Source organism: Nycticebus coucang, chromosome 6 (genome assembly GCF_027406575.1).
Source record: "Nycticebus coucang isolate mNycCou1 chromosome 6, mNycCou1.pri, whole genome shotgun sequence".
In the NCBI taxonomy this organism is placed as follows: Eukaryota; Metazoa; Chordata; class Mammalia; order Primates; family Lorisidae; genus Nycticebus; species Nycticebus coucang.
The window spans coordinates 68,142,970-68,160,240 of record NC_069785.1 but is presented as its reverse complement, the minus strand read 5'-3'; the positions used below and the strand labels follow the sequence as shown (position 1 = coordinate 68,160,240).

At 41.6% G+C, this 17,271-nt stretch overlaps 2 protein-coding genes across 8 annotated transcripts in view; one reads left to right on the top strand and one right to left on the bottom strand.

The window, feature by feature from the left end:
* Positions 1-12,049, top strand: part of INTS14 (integrator complex subunit 14) — a 30,431-nt gene extending 18,382 nt beyond the window's left edge. For 6 of the 7 annotated variants that reach the window (XM_053595415.1, XM_053595414.1, XM_053595416.1 and 3 more), the window contains 4 exons: positions 2,022-2,155; positions 5,226-5,344; positions 8,796-8,861; positions 11,205-12,049. In XM_053595415.1, coding sequence (XP_053451390.1) covers positions 2,022-2,155; positions 5,226-5,344; positions 8,796-8,861; positions 11,205-11,456 — 571 coding nt within the window. In that variant the 3' untranslated portion in view covers positions 11,457-12,049. The other variant, XM_053595418.1, reaches the window with a different exon arrangement.
* Positions 12,050-12,777: 728 nt separating this feature from the next.
* Positions 12,778-17,271, bottom strand: part of HACD3 (3-hydroxyacyl-CoA dehydratase 3) — a 46,592-nt gene continuing 42,098 nt past the window's right edge. The window contains exons 10-11 of the mRNA XM_053595419.1: positions 16,979-17,110; positions 12,778-14,483 (exon numbers count right to left, since the gene is read on the bottom strand). Of these exons, the coding sequence (XP_053451394.1) occupies positions 14,407-14,483; positions 16,979-17,110 (209 nt within the window). The 3' untranslated portion in view covers positions 12,778-14,406. The remainder of the gene's footprint in view (positions 14,484-16,978; positions 17,111-17,271) is intronic.

The following is a 17,271-nucleotide window of genomic DNA, read 5'->3' as shown; positions in this document are numbered from 1 at the left end:
ATTAAAACAAATTTCAGGCTCGGCACCTGTGGCTCAAGCGACTAAGGCACCAGCCACATACACCTGAGGTGGCAAGTTTGAATCCAGCCCGGGCCCGCCAAACAACAATGATGGCTGCAACCAAAAAATAGCCGGGCATTGTGGCAAGTGCCTGTAGTCCCAGCTACTTGGGAGGCAGAGGCAAGAGAATCGCTTGAGCCCAGGAGTTGGAGGTTGCTGTGAGCTGTGATGCCATGGCACTCTACACAGGGTGACAGCTTGAGGCTCTGTCTCAAAAAAAAAAAAAAGTTAACTACTGATCTTGGTACATTTTACAAATACTTTTTTTAATATGAAACATTAACCTGAAAAACTGCATACTTCAGTACACAGATATCTAACAATACTAGTAAGCAAGACTACAGCTACATTCCAGGAAGAAGGGGTAACACTAAAAAGTTTTTCTTTATGTGTTGTTAATATAATTGGAGAAGTCCTTCACAGAAAGCATATATGCCCCAAATTCATAGTGAAGTGCAGAAATAAACTGAAATTAAGTGTCTTCTAGCCAACCATATGGGTCCAACCATATGGGTCCTAAATGATGTGAATTATTTTAGCAATTTTCTCTAAGTTAGATTGTCATAGTATTGAGAATGCAGCACCTTCTACAAAAGGATAGCAAAGAACTTCACATGAGTTATCCCAAGGCTCCTCTGCAAAAGGCTGGGAGGTAAAGGAGAGTCAGGGTGTGCTACCACAGCCTATTTGCTGGTGGAGGCCTAGGCAGGACTTAGACACAAGGGAGGTCAAGGGCATGAGCCATTCTTCTAACCCAGGCTAAACATTATCCCCATTTTATAAATGAGGAGGCTGAGGCTTAGAGTGGTCATAGAACTTACCCATGATCACACAGCTAGTAAATGAAACAGACAGGATTTTTATTCGTGCGTTCTCACTTCAGAGCCCATATAACTTCTGTGCTGGATTCTTTCCTGTGAGGAAAGCCCTTCTAGCTTTTACATTCTCTGCGGTCTCAAAATCTGCAAAACTATCTGCTTTCCTTTCTGTAATACCTAATTGTTAGGAAAGAGGAGGTGACTGATCATCTTCTGGCCATCATCTGGGGTGGACTGATACAGAAATTCAGGAGATAAGGATTAACCAGAGGAAACATGGCTCCATTTCTGCTGCAGTTCAAGTTAGCCAGTCCAAAAAGAAGAATGCAGTTCTTATTCGGCATTAATCTTTTGTATTTCTTGGCATCCAAGCTACTTTTACTGGTGCTGAACATGAGACTCATCTGAAGCCCTGTGTGAAGCTAGACACAGAGTATCTCTTAAGAAATGAGGTGATGGGCTTGGCACCTGTAGCTCAAGCAGCTAAGGCGCCAGCCACATACACCAGAGCTGGCAGGGTCGAATCCAGCCCGGGCCTGCCAAACAATAATGACAACTACAACCAAAAAATAGACAGGGGTTGTAGCAGGCGCCTGTAGTCCCAGCTACTTGGGAGGCTAAGGCAAGAGAATCGCTTAAGCCCAGGAGCTGGGGGTTGCTGTGAGCTGTGATGCCATGGCACTCTACCCAAGGCGACAGCTTGAGGCTCTGTCTCAAAAAAAAAAAAAAGAAAGAAAGAAATGAGGTGATGGCTTTGTACTCTGTGTTAGCAGCTTCTCTGTTAGCTTCACTGTGAATGACTCATGGAAGCAGCTAAAAGGACTGTAGGTCACAGCCTTTCTTCTTCCTCAGCAGGTACTTAGTGCCCTTTCTAATTTGTTTTTTCTCTATTGAGACTGCTTTTGATTACCATTTATACATAATTTAACCTGAATAATAACACATGTTCCAGAAGAAGGGAAATATTATGAGAGAGCCGTATATATTTTCAGGTTTAGGATTTGATTTTGGTAAAAGTAATATGTCTGATTTCAAAGCTGAACGCTGTGTTCCTCAAGAGCAAAACACAAGCTCCCTAGACTGACTTAATTTCACAGTTTCAGGCTTGATGTTCTTCTGATCTTCCATCTTCTCTCCATCTAGTCCTGAATGGCATGGAATGCTCTACTCCCAAGCTGACAGCAAGAAGAAATCAAACCTCATGATGTCTCTCTTTGAGCCTGGCCCAGAACCTCTCCCATGGCTAGGGAAAATGGCACAGTTGGGTCCTATTTCAGGTATAATCCAGATCAGATTTTACTTGTCTTACTTTGTTTTCTTTCTGCTGTTCTGAATGTCTCTGATTATGTGGTCAGAGAGCTGCCTCATCTCCTTACGGATATGCTATGGTCTCTGATGATGCTGGATGTGTATATGAAGAACTCCAAGGAGAGTTTCATATTGGAACTCCTAAATTTCACAGCTAACATTTAGATTACTTTAAGTAAACATAAACACTTTAACTGCTTAAAGTGAAAGCTAATCTTCATAAATTTTTTTATTCTTAATGTACTGTTTTCAACCCAAGTAATTTCCTGTCATTCCTAGACAATTTAATCCATCTTTCTTCTTGAAACCATTTTCCCTCAGCTTTCCTGACAATGCATCTAGTACCTATCTGACCTTTTCTTTTAAAACTTTTCATTCTCATTTTGTCTTTTCTTCCTCCTGCCTCATAGTTTCCCACATGTTCTTTGGCTTCTTCTCTTGGGTTATTCTTCTTTCTTGGTCATTTCAGTAGCTGTAATAGCTTCAGACTCCCCAGATCTGTAACTCTAGTCCCACCCAGTCTCTCCCTGGAATTTGAAACGTCATTATTTCCATTTCCCAGTTGAATCTTTCCACTTGGATATTCTGCCACAGTCTCAAACTCAGCTTGTTAACACACACCATTGTCTCTCAGCCCTTTCTTTTTTAAACTGTTCCTTATTCTGATTTTCCTTCTTCTTTTGATTGAAGCCTTTGTGCTACTAACTATTCTAGCTCCAACCGAAGAGTCATCTTTGACTCATTTGGGCTCATTTCTGTTTCAGGAACATCTACCAAGCAACCTAATCTGTGCCAGGCCTAGGGGATAAAAGTTAGCTAGAGTTGCTCGAAGTCTAGTGGGAAGTAGAGAAATAAGCACAGACTGGCACAAATTAGACTTAGCCTATAGGAGATGGTAATCTGCTCTGCCTGAGGACTCGGGACAATCTTCACAGAGCGACATCCCAGCTGAGGTTTGAAGAAAAGGAGGAATTAGCTGAGCCAATGAAGGAAGAAGGGCATCCTGGGCAAATGGAACTCCTATAAAAAGGAAGGGAGCTGGAACACAAAATGTGAGCGTGGGCATGGGGCGTGTAGAGATAGGTTGGAGCAGGTCTGGTCTGTAGTGTGAAAAAGCAGGACTTTATCCTGCAGATGTTGGGAAGCTGCTGAAGAGGAGTAATGTGATCAGGCAGGCCCTTCTGGCTACAGTGAGAACTGGGGCACCAGTGAGGAGATTTGGTGTTCTAGGTGCTGGTGTCTCCTGGAGTTGTGCAGTATGTCTGTAATCTAAGAGCGACAAAGTAAGACTCTGTCTCAAAAAAAAAAAAAAAAAAAAAAGGCAGTACTATTAATTGAAATAGAAAAAGAGGAAGAAGAGTATAAATTTGGGAACAACATATTTCGTGCATGTTGAGTTTGTGCCTGAGAGCTAGAGGTAGAGGTGCCCAGAGACAGTTCCTTAGGAGTCTGGAGTTAAGAGAGAGCAGAGCTGAATAAAAATTTTTAGTTATAAGTATCAATGTATTGCCAATAGTTAAAAAGGGCAGTAGTTCACACATACGGGTTTTTGTATACAAAGGTAAAACTTAAACAAATACTAAATGTTCTCATTCATATGTGGGAGCTAAAACAATTGTGCTTATTCTATAAGAATAGAATTGTGATTATTAGAGGCTAGAAGCATAGTAGGGAGGGGAGGATAGGGAGAGGTAATGGGTACAAAGTTATAGCTGTGACAGGACTAAGTTGTTGTTTTGTTGTTGTGGTTGTTTGAAACAAAGTCTCACTTTATCACCCTCAGTAGAGTGCTATGGCGTCATAACTCACAGCAACCTCAAACCCTTAGATTCAAGCGATTCTCTTGCTTCAGCCTCTCAAGTAGCTGGGACTACAGGGGCCCACCACAAGCCCAGCTATTTTTAGAAATGGAGTCTCACTCTGGCTCAGGCTGGTCTTGAACCCAAGAGCTCAGGCAATCCACCCATCTTGGCCTCCAGAGGACAAAGTTTTAATGTTCTGGTGAATATGGTTAATAATTTAGTGTATATTTTTTAAAAGCTAGAAGAAACGATCAAAGAAACAAAGAAATGATAAATGTCACATTGTATATCAAAGCAGTACCCTGAACCCCATAAATGCATTAATGTCCACAGTTATGATTTAATAAAAAATAATTAAAAAATAAAAATTAAAAAAAAAAGATAAATGTTCAAGGTGATAGACATGCCAGTTTCCCTTATTTGATCATTATACATTGTATATATGGATATAAATATCATTCTGTATCCCATAAATAGGTTCAGTTATTACATGTCAACTCAAAATAAATAAACAAACAAATCTGGCGAACTTGTTTAGAAATCTTGGTAGGGGCAGGAGATTCTAATTCAGTAGTCTAGATTCAGTCCAACAAAAATATTTCTTTTCTTGCCTTTTTCCTTAGTTTGGCTAGATATAATTTTCTTTTTTAATGTCTAGACCTATTCTGTCTAATCCAATAGCTACTAGCTACATGAGACTGTTTAAATTTAATTAAAATTAAAAAAATTTAGAATTCCGTTCCTTACACACTAGCCACATGTCAGGTTCTCAGTAGCCAATGGCTACGTCTCCTCTTGGCCAGCACAGAGTTAGAACATTTCCATCATCACAGAAAGTTCTGTTGGAAAGCTCTGGGCTGAACTACATAGAATTGCATATATACTGTGTGTGGGTAAATATATATCCATATATATTTAAAATGTGTATTTACTATATATGCCTATATATTTTACTATAAAATGTATTTACTATATAAAGCAGATAAATGAAGCTTGTTTCTTAAAAACATTAAGCTGTTTTTTACTTACGTGGGCCTCCTTTTGATTGGTCTCTTTAACAGTAGCTTTCTATTGAGAGCAGGTCCCTCAACCTGACTCAAGTTAATGGATTTTCCTAATTAACAAAGCTAATAGGATATAAAAGATTTGAGTGATTCAAAGAGCTTCTAGCCTAACTGGAAATGTAATTGATTGTGTTTTGCCAGATATCATCTCACGGATATCTTTTTCTTTTAAGATGCTAAAGAAAACCCTTATGGTGAGGATGACAATAAGAGCCCATTTCCTCTGCAGCCCAAAAACAAACGCAGTTATGCCCAGAATGTGACTGTCTGGATCAAACCCAGTGGCCTGCAGGTAATATTACCATTTGTTGCTTTCCACTGGGGACAAGAGGAAGCATTTGGACAAGCAGGCAAACATTTGATTTGATTTTCCTTTCTTTTGATACTTAGTAATTAATTTACTTCTAATATTTGTCATTATTTCTAAAAAGGATTTGAGGTGGCCTACAGTAAAACACATAATAACAAAATCACTTTTTTGTGTGTGTGTGTGTTTTGTTTTTTTTTTTTTTTTGGCCGGGGCTGGGTTTGAACCCCCCACCTCCGGCATATGGGACCAGCGCCCTACTCTTTGAGCCACAGGCGCCGCCAACAAAATCACTTTTTATAAAATTTATAGCAATAAGAATCCTAAAGGAAGAAGGAAGACAACTGTGCCAAGAACCTGAGGCAAAATGATAATTGAGTGTATATTTTTTAAATTTGTGTAGTTTGGCTTTGAGCTTCCTGTAACCAAGGTCAAATAAGAAACATGTTGGGTTATATAGTTTTTCTCATCTGATAAAAGGAAGCACATTTTCCTGGCATTGAAATTTAATGTAAAGTTTTTCAGTGGTAAGGCATTGAATAACATAATGGGTGTTGTCTTTAACAGTAGTTTTAGAAAAGATGTAAAAGTCTTAATGTGGTTTTTTCTGCCATCCCTATAGTATAACCCAGCCAGCTACTCAGCCAAGGCACACAGGACATTTCTCTTTCCATTGACATAAAGTCATTTATACCCATTTTTAAAAATCATTTTTCACACTTTGTTCTCCTTTGAGCACCTTTATTTACATTTGTTCACCCAGTGAGTCCAACCTAAGCCGAATGAAAAGAGGTAGTCAGGCCACCTGGACAACAAAAGTAGCTTTTGTTGGCTGCATAGCCTCTTTGAGCCCTCTCAAACACTGAGCCATATCCTGCCATGGCTGAAGGGGAATAGGTCTCTTTGTTAGAAAACCTGGGTCTCTCTAATGCTGCCTCTGACCCCAGTACCTCCTTGTCAGAAGGATAATTAGAACCACTTCTACCACCATATATAGCTGAGTTTTCGTTTTCTTTCTTTTTTTTTTTTTTTTATTTGAGACAGAATCTCACCATGTGGCCCTCGGTAGAGTGCTGTGGCATCACAGCTCACAGCCACCTTAAACCCTTGGGCTTAAGGGATTCTCTTGCCTCAGCCTCCCAAGTAGCTGGGACTACAGGCACCTGCCACAACGCCCAGCTATTTTTTGTTGCAGTTGTCATTGTTGTTTAGATGGCCCAGGCTGGGTTTGAACCTGCCACCCTCAGTGTATGTGGCTGGTGCCATAACTACTGTGCTATGGGCGCTGAATGAGCTGAGTTTTTCTTATATTATTTTTTAAATTTTGTTTTGGTCCTGGGTGTATTTTTTTTATTGTGGTAAAATACACATAACGTGAAATGTACCATTTCAGCCTTTTTAAAGTGTACGATTCAGGGGCATTTAGTACATTCACGAAGTTATACAATCATCACCACTGTCTGGTTTCATTTTATTTATTTATTTATTTTGCAGTTTTTGGCCAGGGCCGGGTTTGAACCCACCACCTCCGGTATATGGGTCCGGCGCCCTACTCCTTTGAGCTACAGGTGCCGCCTTCATTTCATTTTAATCACTCCAAAAGGAAACCCTGTCCCCACTGAGCAGGTCATTCCACCTTCCCCACTTTTCCCAGGCCCCGGCAACTGCTGATTTGCTTTCTGTTTCCGTGGATTTGTCTGTTCTAGATATTGCATCTAAATGAAATCATATAATTTGTGGCTTTTGTGTTTGCCTTTCACTTAGCATGACATTTTCAATGTCCATTCATGTTGTAGCACATATCAGTACTGTAATATTCCATTTTATGCCACATTTTGTCTATCCATTCAGTTGAGGGACATTAGGGTTACATTTTGCATGACCGTGAATAATGGTGTTATGAACATTCATGTACATGTTTTTGTCTGAACATTTGTTTTTAATACTCTTGGGTATATATTTAGAAATGGGATTGCTAAGTCATATAGTAAGTTTATGTAATTTATTGAGAAACTGCCACACATTTTCACAGCAGCCATACCATTTTATACTCCCATCAGCAAGGTATAAGTGTTCCAGTTTCTCCTCATCCTCACCAATACTCATTATTTTCTGTTAGCCATTGTAATGGGTGCAAAGTGGCGAGTCTTTGTGGTTTTAATTTGCATTTCCCTAATAACCTGTAAGGTGCATCATTTCATGTGCTTCTTTTCCATTTGTATGTCTTCTTTGGAGAAAAGTCTACTCAAGACCTTTGTCTATTGAAGTCTTTGTTTTTTCATCTAGATTGTTTGTCTTTTTGTGTTGAGTTCCTTTATATTCTGGATAGTAGACCTTTAGCAGATAAATAGGATTTGCAAATATTTTCTCCTATTCTGTAGGTTGCCTTTTCACACCCTTGTGTCCTTTGGTGCACAAAAGATTTTAATTTTGATGAAGTCAAATTTATGGGGGGAGGGGTTTGTTTGTTTTTTTGTTTTTGGCTTTTGTTGCTTATGGTTTTTGGTGTCATAACTAAGAGATAATTACCAAATCCAAGATCATGAAGATTTACTCCCATGTTTTTTTGTATTTTTTTTTTAAGAGACAGTCTCACTTTGTCGCCCTCAGTAGAGTGCTGCGGCGTCACAGCTCACAGCAACCTTCAACTCCTGGGCTTAAGGGATTCTCTTGCCTCAGCCTCCCAAGTAGCTGGGACTACAGGCGCCCACCACAACGCCCGGCTATTTTTTGTTGCAGTTTGGCCTCCACCCTCAGCATATGGGACCAGCGCCCTACTCACTGAGCCACAGGCGCCGCCCTACTCCTATGTTTTCTTTTAAGAGTTTTATAGTTTTAGCTCTAACATTTAGGTCTCCAATCCATTTTGAGTTAATTTTGTTTATATAGTGTGATGTAGAGGTCCAATTTAATTCTTTTGCATGCTGGATATCCAGTTGTTCAAGCACCAATTGAGGAGAATCATCAAATGGTCTTTGTAATAAAAAAGCAGCTGGCCACGGGTGTATGGGTTTACTGTCTATATATATTTTTTTTTTTTTTGTAGAGACAGAGTCTCACTGTACCGCCCTCTGGTAGAGTGCCGTGGCGTCACACGGCTCACAGCAACCTCTAACTCTTGGGCTTACGCGATTCTCTTGCCTCAGCCTCCCGAGTAGCTGGGACTACAGGCGCCTGCCACAATGCCCGGCTATATTTTTGTGAGACAAGTTCATTTCTGTTAAGGGATTTCTTTTATCACCAAGCCTTTTGAAGGATGGAGTACTTTATTAATGTTTTATTAACAGAACTTGACATTAACTGAGAAAGGATTCTCATCTTGACTTCATACCTCTGTTCTCATTTATATTTCTCTAACATTTAGAGCCATCCTTTTGTATTCTTTCCCCTTTTTACCACAGAATTCTAATACTGGATTTTTTTTTACCATTAATAGACAGATGTACAGAAGATTTTAAGAAATGCAAGGAAACTACCTGAAAAAACACAGACATTCTATAAGGTGAGACTGTCAGAATTATAATGGAAAAGAGGATATGCTCAAAATAAATATGAACTTGTGAGGTAGTAGTGTGGACGAGGGCCGGGATTACAAATATCTGATTTGTCTCAGTTTTTTCAGCAAGTAAAATCAGAGGAAGTGGTCTATTCCTGCCCTAAAAATCTAAGGATTAGAAGGGTTTAAATGGCCTTGTTCTATACAATAGGAGGGTTTCACTGTTGGTACTACTGTGAGCGGCTGAGGGAGACAGTTGGAAGGACCTGTGAGTCATAGCCCTGAACCCTCCTCACCACTCCTATATGGGTATCCAGTCCCACCCCAGGCAACCAGTATTATGTGGCTTCCTGGGATGATGGGTTGCCCAGAAGCCCAGAACATTCTTACAACACCAGAGAAGCTGCTTACAGGAATGACTTCTAAAATTACAAATTTATGAGTTGCAAAGGAGGCCTTACAGAATCATACCTAGCTAATCCAGAACCACTGGTAAAGAAAATACTAAGTTTCAAGGGATGCGGTTGGGGGTGGGGGGTGGGGTCTTCTCCCCGTCCTTCTGGTGTTTGGGATGAAATTAAATTAAGTGCAGCAGAAGGTGTGCTGGGTTGTCATCTGTGTCCTGGCTTGTTAATCTTCAACCAGGCACACATGGCCAGCCGCAGGCGAGCCTCTCTTCCAGAGAACATACATGCTACTTTGGGTGTTAGCTCATTACCTTTATGTTACTATTGTTTTTAAACCTGATTATGTAGCAAACTGGTAAAATCAATCAAAAGCAGCTTTATTCAATTAGGGTTCACCCAGGAAGCTTCTCAGCCAGCCAGGCCCCTCCCTCCCTGAAGCCCATAACCCACACTGGCCCTGGTCAGCCCTCTGTGGCTGCAGCCCATCTCCCTACAGAGCCTTCTACACAGTGGGCTATTCAGGGTGACACATTCGTTCTTAGATGTTCCTCTGAACTTTTTAGTTTTTAACAGATGATAGTAGAGAAGTGGTCAGAGAACCCATTTCTCTTTTCTGGTTTTATATAATCTTACATATTAGAGCTGGGAAGGGCCCCTAGCAACTGACAGCTTCAGCCTTTCACTTTGTGAGGCCTCTGAGACGGTGAGGCTATCCACCTTGCCCAGATCACTCCACTAAGTGCTGGAGGGGGCACTTTGCATTTCTGTGCTTCCATCACTACCAAGCCATGTTTTTTGCAGCAGTCTTTCTGAAGTCTGTCTCCTCCAGGGATTTCTGAATGTTTTAATCGTTCAGTCTGAGGCCCTTCCGAAAAGGTGCCAGAGGGTTAACACCAAGATGTGGGGCAAGTCTTTTCCATACCTGAGTAACAGAAGAAAAGTATCTTATTATGCCATGTAAAATGTACTCCTGTGTATAAGGCATACCCATGTTTTTGGCCCAAACTTTCAGGAAAATGCCCCTTGAGAAAGTGGCTTTCAGGTAGGAGAGACAGGTCTGGGGAGGGCTAACACTGCCCTGGTAAACATGCAGATTTCATCGCCTTCCCCTAGCTGCCTGCTCTGTGAAGGCTGCTCCTTCCTCTCTCTCGGGAGCCCTTCCCTCCCTGCCATGTCGTAGTGTGGGGCTTCAGCCTTGATGGCCATGCACATAACTGGTGGTGCAGGAGCTTCTGAGGTTACTTGGCCTGCAGGCAGCCAGGCAAGTCCCTGGGGCCTGCACAGGGTTCCCAAGTCCCCTCTGTGTGGCCCTGAGGCCCTTGGCCCTCACCTAACACAGCTGCAGCCCACCACCACCTCCTCCCCTGATTGGGCAGTTGGCAGAAGCCACTCTGGCTCACTCCCAACAGATCCCAGATCCTCTTGGACTGGAGCCCTGTGAACCCTACAGACTCTGGTGAAAGGGCACAGTGACCCTGGGAGGCCCCCCTGAGCTCCCCTGCTGCCAAGCCATACCACCCATGTGTAATGTGCATCCTTATTTTTCCCTCAAAAATTTGGGCCAAAAAAGGGTATGCATTATATACGGCAGAATACAGTAATCCTCCTAATCGTTATGAGTAAATGAAATGATTTATACAAAGTGGTTACCACCACTTATGGCATAAAAGGTGGTCATTAGCTATGACGATGACAACCACCTGTGATGACAGCTTGCGCTGCAGACAGCTCGCTGGCCTTAGCTAGATTCAGTCACTTGTAGAGGAACCACTCCCAGTTATGCCATTATACTCTCATTCTTGGCATCTGTCTAAACATCTGTTCCCATATAAAAATATTCCCTAAAGTTCAGGGTTGAGGGTAACTTATTCTAAGCTGAGCACTTAGAAAGTACATGATGATAACACACTTCAGAACACTGGTGTTTTCCGTCTTGTTTCAGGAGCTAAACCGTTTACGGAAGGCTGCGTTGGCCTTCGGTTTCCTGGACCTGCTGAAAGGGGTGGCTGACATGCTGGAAAGGGAGTGCACACTGCTGCCCGACACCGCCCACCCCGATGCTGCATTCCAGCTGACCCATGCTGCCCAGCAGCTCAAGCTGGCCAGTACGGGCACCTCTGAGTATGCAGCTTATGACCAGAACATCACACCTTTGCATACAGACTTCTCTGGGAGCAGCGCAGACAGAATGTGAAGCTGACTCTTGGAGCCTTCTTTTTTCATTTCAATTGAAAATGATTTAGTTTCCAGTATGTTCACCTCTGGAATACCCACTCAAACACCTCCCTGAAGCTGACTCAGGGAGGCTGTTTTCAGTGACTGTTAGTGTGACAGTGGTCCGGCTGATCGAGCTTTAACTTTAGCTCTGGGGACTTAGAATCTTTAAGCCCTAATAGTAGCTGTTGTTCCCATGATGGGCACATCTGCTAAGAAGGTGGAATGACTGAACAACACAGAGGTCCCCTGCCTTCCTCAGGAAACCTGACTGGCAAGGGTTCTCTGGATCCCTGAAAGCATCTTCTCTCCAGTTTTCTATCTCAACCATAAAGGCACTTTCAAGCTTTGTTCTTGGGATGAGCAACTCAGACTGTTATGGGCTTGCTAAGTGCAAACCTAACACCACTAAGTTTCAGAACTTTCCTTAGGACTTGGGCAAATTGTGGTCGTGGACCTTAGGTGCTTTTGGCATATTTTGAGATACAGACTTTTAAAGAACAACCATGTATAAATGATTCCAGTTTCTTCACTTTTTTTTTTTTTAATGAAAATAAAATACTGGATTTTTTATAAGATGGTTTCACTGTGAAACTGATGTTCCTTTGCCTTTTGGTCTGCCCTACCACTTGAATTTCCTCTTTCTAAATGGCATACATCATGAGGTTTTCTTGGATTCCATATTGACTTCCATGTTCCTGACACTGATTAGGCTTCATTGCGTAAGCAGAATTCTGGTCAGCAGATTCAGATTCCTGATGCCAAATACAGTCAGTATCATGGCCATGGATAAAACATGACCTTAGGCAACTTCTCAAGGCTTTATTTACAACATCAATGCTTTCAATGCTTTTCCAATTGCTCTATGCACCAACTTTGGTCTAACTCCCTCAGGCTTCATCCAAACAACTTTTTTATTTTTTTGAGACAGTCTCACTTTGTTGCCCTCGGTAGCTTGCCATGGCGTCACAGCTCACACCTCAAACTCTCAGGCTTACACGATTCTCTTGACTCCGCCTCCCAAGTAGCTTGGACCACAGGCCCTCCACAACACCTGGCTATTTTTAGAGATGAGGTCTTGCTCTGGCTCAGGCTGGGCTCGAACTCCTAAGCTCAGGCAATCCACCTGCCTCGGCCTCCCAGAGTGCTAGGATTATAGGCATGAGCCACTGTGCTCGGCCAGAGCAACTATTTTTGGTTTCATGTGCTGAACATAACTATTTTGCCGGAGCAAAGTAATTTTATCATTAACAGCTGGAAAACCATTCGATTAAATGAACTTAGAGCACAGGTTATTAGGATTTTGATTGTAAATGTTTTAATAGAAATACACAACCTTTCACTTTCTCAGACAGCAATAAAGGGGTTTGTAACAATCACTAGGAATACAGAATTTTGCCACGACAATGCAGCCTAGTCTACTGCAAAGCTGATATGCCCAATACACATAGTTGAAAGAACATCAGAAATCAAAATAAACAAGTGTTAACAGATGTTACACACATTCAAAACATCCTTCAGTGTTATGAACTTTTTAGAAAATCAGCCAGCCTATCCTAATCCATTGTTTTAGGTCAAACTAAGTTTCCATTTAGGGCTCAGTGAAACGGCATTAACTCATGGGTCTCCTTTCCCCCAGGAACAGGGGAAATGGCAGAACAGAAAGAGCTTATGCCTTAAATTCTTTTATACGAGTGTTAATTCTAACACATTTTACTTGGAATGTTTTAGAGGAAACTTTTTTTTTTACAATGGCTAACCAGATGTCTAGATTTTTTTTCAGTTCCACTTTTGTTGGGTTTCTTGCCTAGAATCCTTGTATCCTTGCCTAGTATCCACTCAAAGTTCCCACTCTGTTTTCAGCATCCTACTACAGACAGGTAAAAAAGCCAGTCTAACAACAGCAGAATAAAAGCAAGTGTTTTTGAGGTTTATTCAAAAATACACAGTCCCACCACTCACTCGGACAAAAACCTGAGTTAAACAGACTCAGCCAATGCAGAGAAGGACGCCGGACACATTTCTAGGTTTGTGTACAGCGTAGGCAAGAATTTGGAGGTGGGTTTGGCGCCTCTGATGCTTCCAGTCTGTCACAGGCTGCGTTGCCAGCAGCTGTAGTATTACTAGTTTGACCTGCGTATTTGTGTTCCCTTCTGACCCCTGCTGCCATTTGGGTTTGCAACTCTTAGAGTTTCACTGCTTTCTAAACTATGTTTTGTCTGTCTCTAGTGTTGACACTAGTTCTGATTCAGCTAGGAATGAAGCGGTCATAGTGTTCCAAGGTTCTGACTGGGTCTGCTCCTATCATCCTGTGTCTCTTCTAAGCCCACACTGAAATAAGAGATGTTATGCCAAAAGATACCCCAAATAGGTTCTTTAGCCCCACTCTGACTCAGAAATATTTTATCAATGACTGTATCCACTTCATTTTCAAAACATCAGTGCCACCCTACTCAACAAGTAATCCCCTGGGTACGAAATATATTAGGTCCTACCTGAGTCACTTTTAACAGCCTTCTACAGAGGAACATAATCTTGCTTTTTTCACAAGCAATAGCTAAAAAGAACAAATGCCAACTGTAAGAATGGTCAGTACGATGTAAAGACAGAGCACTGAAAGAGTAACTCTGGCATGTACGAAAGAGGCTGGGCAGGAAGTAGGCTGGGGGGCTGAGCATTTTGCTGTTGTTAACTGAATGCACGAGAATGAACCTGTCATCAGACATCAGGAATCCATGTCATGCAAGTACTACACCAAGATAATACAGTAAATTCGGGAATGTTACGGGGAAAAGGAAGATAGCCTCACCGAGAATTTAATGGTTTAACTTAAAAAAGAAAAAAATACATTTACATTGGTACAAGAAGGTAAAACTGTAAGAATCACAGATTAGGCTCAACTGGCAAGAAGCCATCTAAATCTCTCTTTCCTAGTGGGTCTTTTTCTTTTTTTGTCCGTAGCGCCGTCTGCGCTGTTTATAAAGGTGACGAAAATTTATGTATAACCCTGAAAAAAAGAAGAGGCTGATTAGAAATGAGAATCTTTATCTACTTATACCCAGAAGCCCCTGGGGCAGGGACAGTCTCTAGCTGTCTGTTTTTCTTACTTCACAGCACTACGATTTCTGCAGCTGCCCAGGAAGCACAACTTACAACAAATTAGTCACAATACACTAGCGACAACCCAATGTTTCCTCAGTGGGCTTACAATTTAATTTCCCCCCAAGATTCTTATTATAAAACTTTCAAACAGGGCGGCGCCTGTGGCTCAGTCGGTAAGGCGCCAGCCCCATATACTGAGGGTGGCGGGTTCAAGCCCAGCCCCAGCTGAACTGCAACCAAAAAATAGCTGGGCGTTGTGGCGGGCGCCTGTAGTCCCAGCTACTCGGGAGGCTGAGGCAAGAGAATCGCTTAAGCCCAGGAGTTGGAGGTTGCTGTGAGCTGTGTGAGGCCACGGCACTCTACCGAGGGCCATAAAGTGAGACTCTGTCTCTACAAAAAAAAAAAAAAAAGAGTCATTCCAATACTTATTCCTCATTATCACTTTCTTTTGTTTGTTTGTTTTGTGGTTTTGTTCAAAACAAAGTCTCACTCTTGCCCAGACTAGAGTACCCCATCATCAGCCTAACACACAGCAACCTCAAACTCCTGGGTCCAAGGGATCCTTCTGCCTCAGCCTCCCCAGTAGCTGAGATTACAGGTACCCACCACAAAAAAAAAGCCAAATAACATTTTTGGTTAGATATCTTTCTGAAACAGATTACACCCTTTGCTGAAATGGAAAATATAAAGAAGTAGAATAAAATTTAACCTTTTGCAAATGACCCAGGATATATATTATTTAACCGTACCCCTGCCATGTACTGACATGCTAAGGGTTCCTAAAGCTATGGTATAGGTCTCTTCCCCCTTAATACTAAATGACCATGACCCCCTGGCTTTCTGGCTTCCCATGCTTCCTTTTTGCAGCCTTCCTCTCAGTCTGGGGTAGCCAGCCTCCAAGACGATCCCAATGATTCCCACACCTCCTGTTATTTCTTACCCTCATGTAGTCTCATCATACAAGCCAACCCAAATTACACTGGTATGATGCTACATTACTTCTGAGGTTAGGTTCTAAAGAGTAACTGTGGCTTCTGGTTCTCTCTCTGACCACTGGCTCTGGGGGAAGAAGCTAGGCCATAAGCAGCCATACGGAGAGCTACTGTGGCTAGAAATGAAAGCCTCCTGTCAACAGCCACCAGAGTGAGCTTGGAGCAGACCCTCCAGCCCCAGTCAAGTCTCTAGAAAGCACAGCCGCAGCTGCCAGCTTGACGGAAACTCATGAGAGACCCTGAGCCAGAGCCACCCAGCCAGGCTGCTTCCTGACCCTCAACAACTGTGTGAGATGACAAATGTGTGCTGTTTGCAGCTGTTGAGTTTTGGGGTGATTTCTCACACAGCAATGGAGAACTACTACCTACTACTACACCTTCTGTGGCTAAGAAACCAGAGAGCTGTGCTTGTTCAGGGCCACCTCAAGTCTTTTGTGAAATAAAGCAGGAACAATTACATAAATTAACATTAAAATGTACCAGCACTTTAAAGAGTCCTTACAGTTAGGAGGCTGTCTTGTCTTCAAACATGTGAAGTTCTATGTATGATAATCAATTTTTTCTTCTCCCAAATATATTTAATGACAAAATTCCTCCAATTCTGATCATTTTCATTTTGTTCATTATTATATTAAAATCAACAAATATTAAATTGCCTGCTCTTGTAAGAAAAAAAATTTCTTTTTCTCAAGTCATAACTAGCCTATCTTTAAGGGTATATGTCTTTTCATGTCTATGTATATAGTACATATAATATAGGTAGGATTATATACAGTTGTACTTATAAAAAAAAATCAAACATCAATTACTAAAAATAAAAACCAAATAAAGAAAGAGTCCTTATAGTTAGGACGGCTTTTAAAGTTCTGAGATTTGTATAATTTAGATTTATTTCTTCTGCTTTTAGTTCTTATTTTTATGAATTAAGGCAGGAATTTATGATTTCATATAAACATAAACTCTAAGGAAGGTTTTTCATGAGGAGCAGAGGCTTTCCCACCGTTAGACAGAAGGCTTTATGGCAACCCTGGGCTGCTCAGAGGACATGGTCACCTTCTTCCTTCCTTTGCTGTCTGTCAGTGGTTATTATCATCTCTATAACTTCTGCATAAGGACTGTATTACCAAAATTAGTAAAAGTAAAATGAGCTTCTTACTCTATCTTAAAAGCACTCCCTACATAGTAAGCTCTCTCTAACTCTAAACTACTCTTTTGGAAACAAGAATTTTAATAAGAACTTTAAAGTTTTGGGCGGCACCTGTGGCTCAAAGGGGTAGGGCGCCAGCCCATAAGCCGGAGGTGGTGGGTTCAAACCCAGCCCTGGCCAGAAACTGCAAAAAAAAAACAAAAACTTTAAAGTTTTGCAATCATCAAACTCTACCCCCTGTATTACAGAACCAATACTTACCTAAAAATAACATTATAAGATAAATCTGAAGAAAAAAGGAAAATCTAACTTTGATTTTCACTGGATATGGCAACGTAAAACTGAATCTTCCTGTCTCATTGAATATTGGAATGGACTGGATCACTGCAACAGCTGCAAAAGGAAATAAGAACTTGTTGGAAGCAAATGAAAGTCCCATCTAGTGACAGTTCCAGGCCCTAGACCTCAAAGTTTCAGTTTTGGGTTTATTGGAAATCCTTCCTCCTCCCTTTGTAGAAAAAGCTCATCCCTCTTCTCCTTCCCCCTTTTTTTCC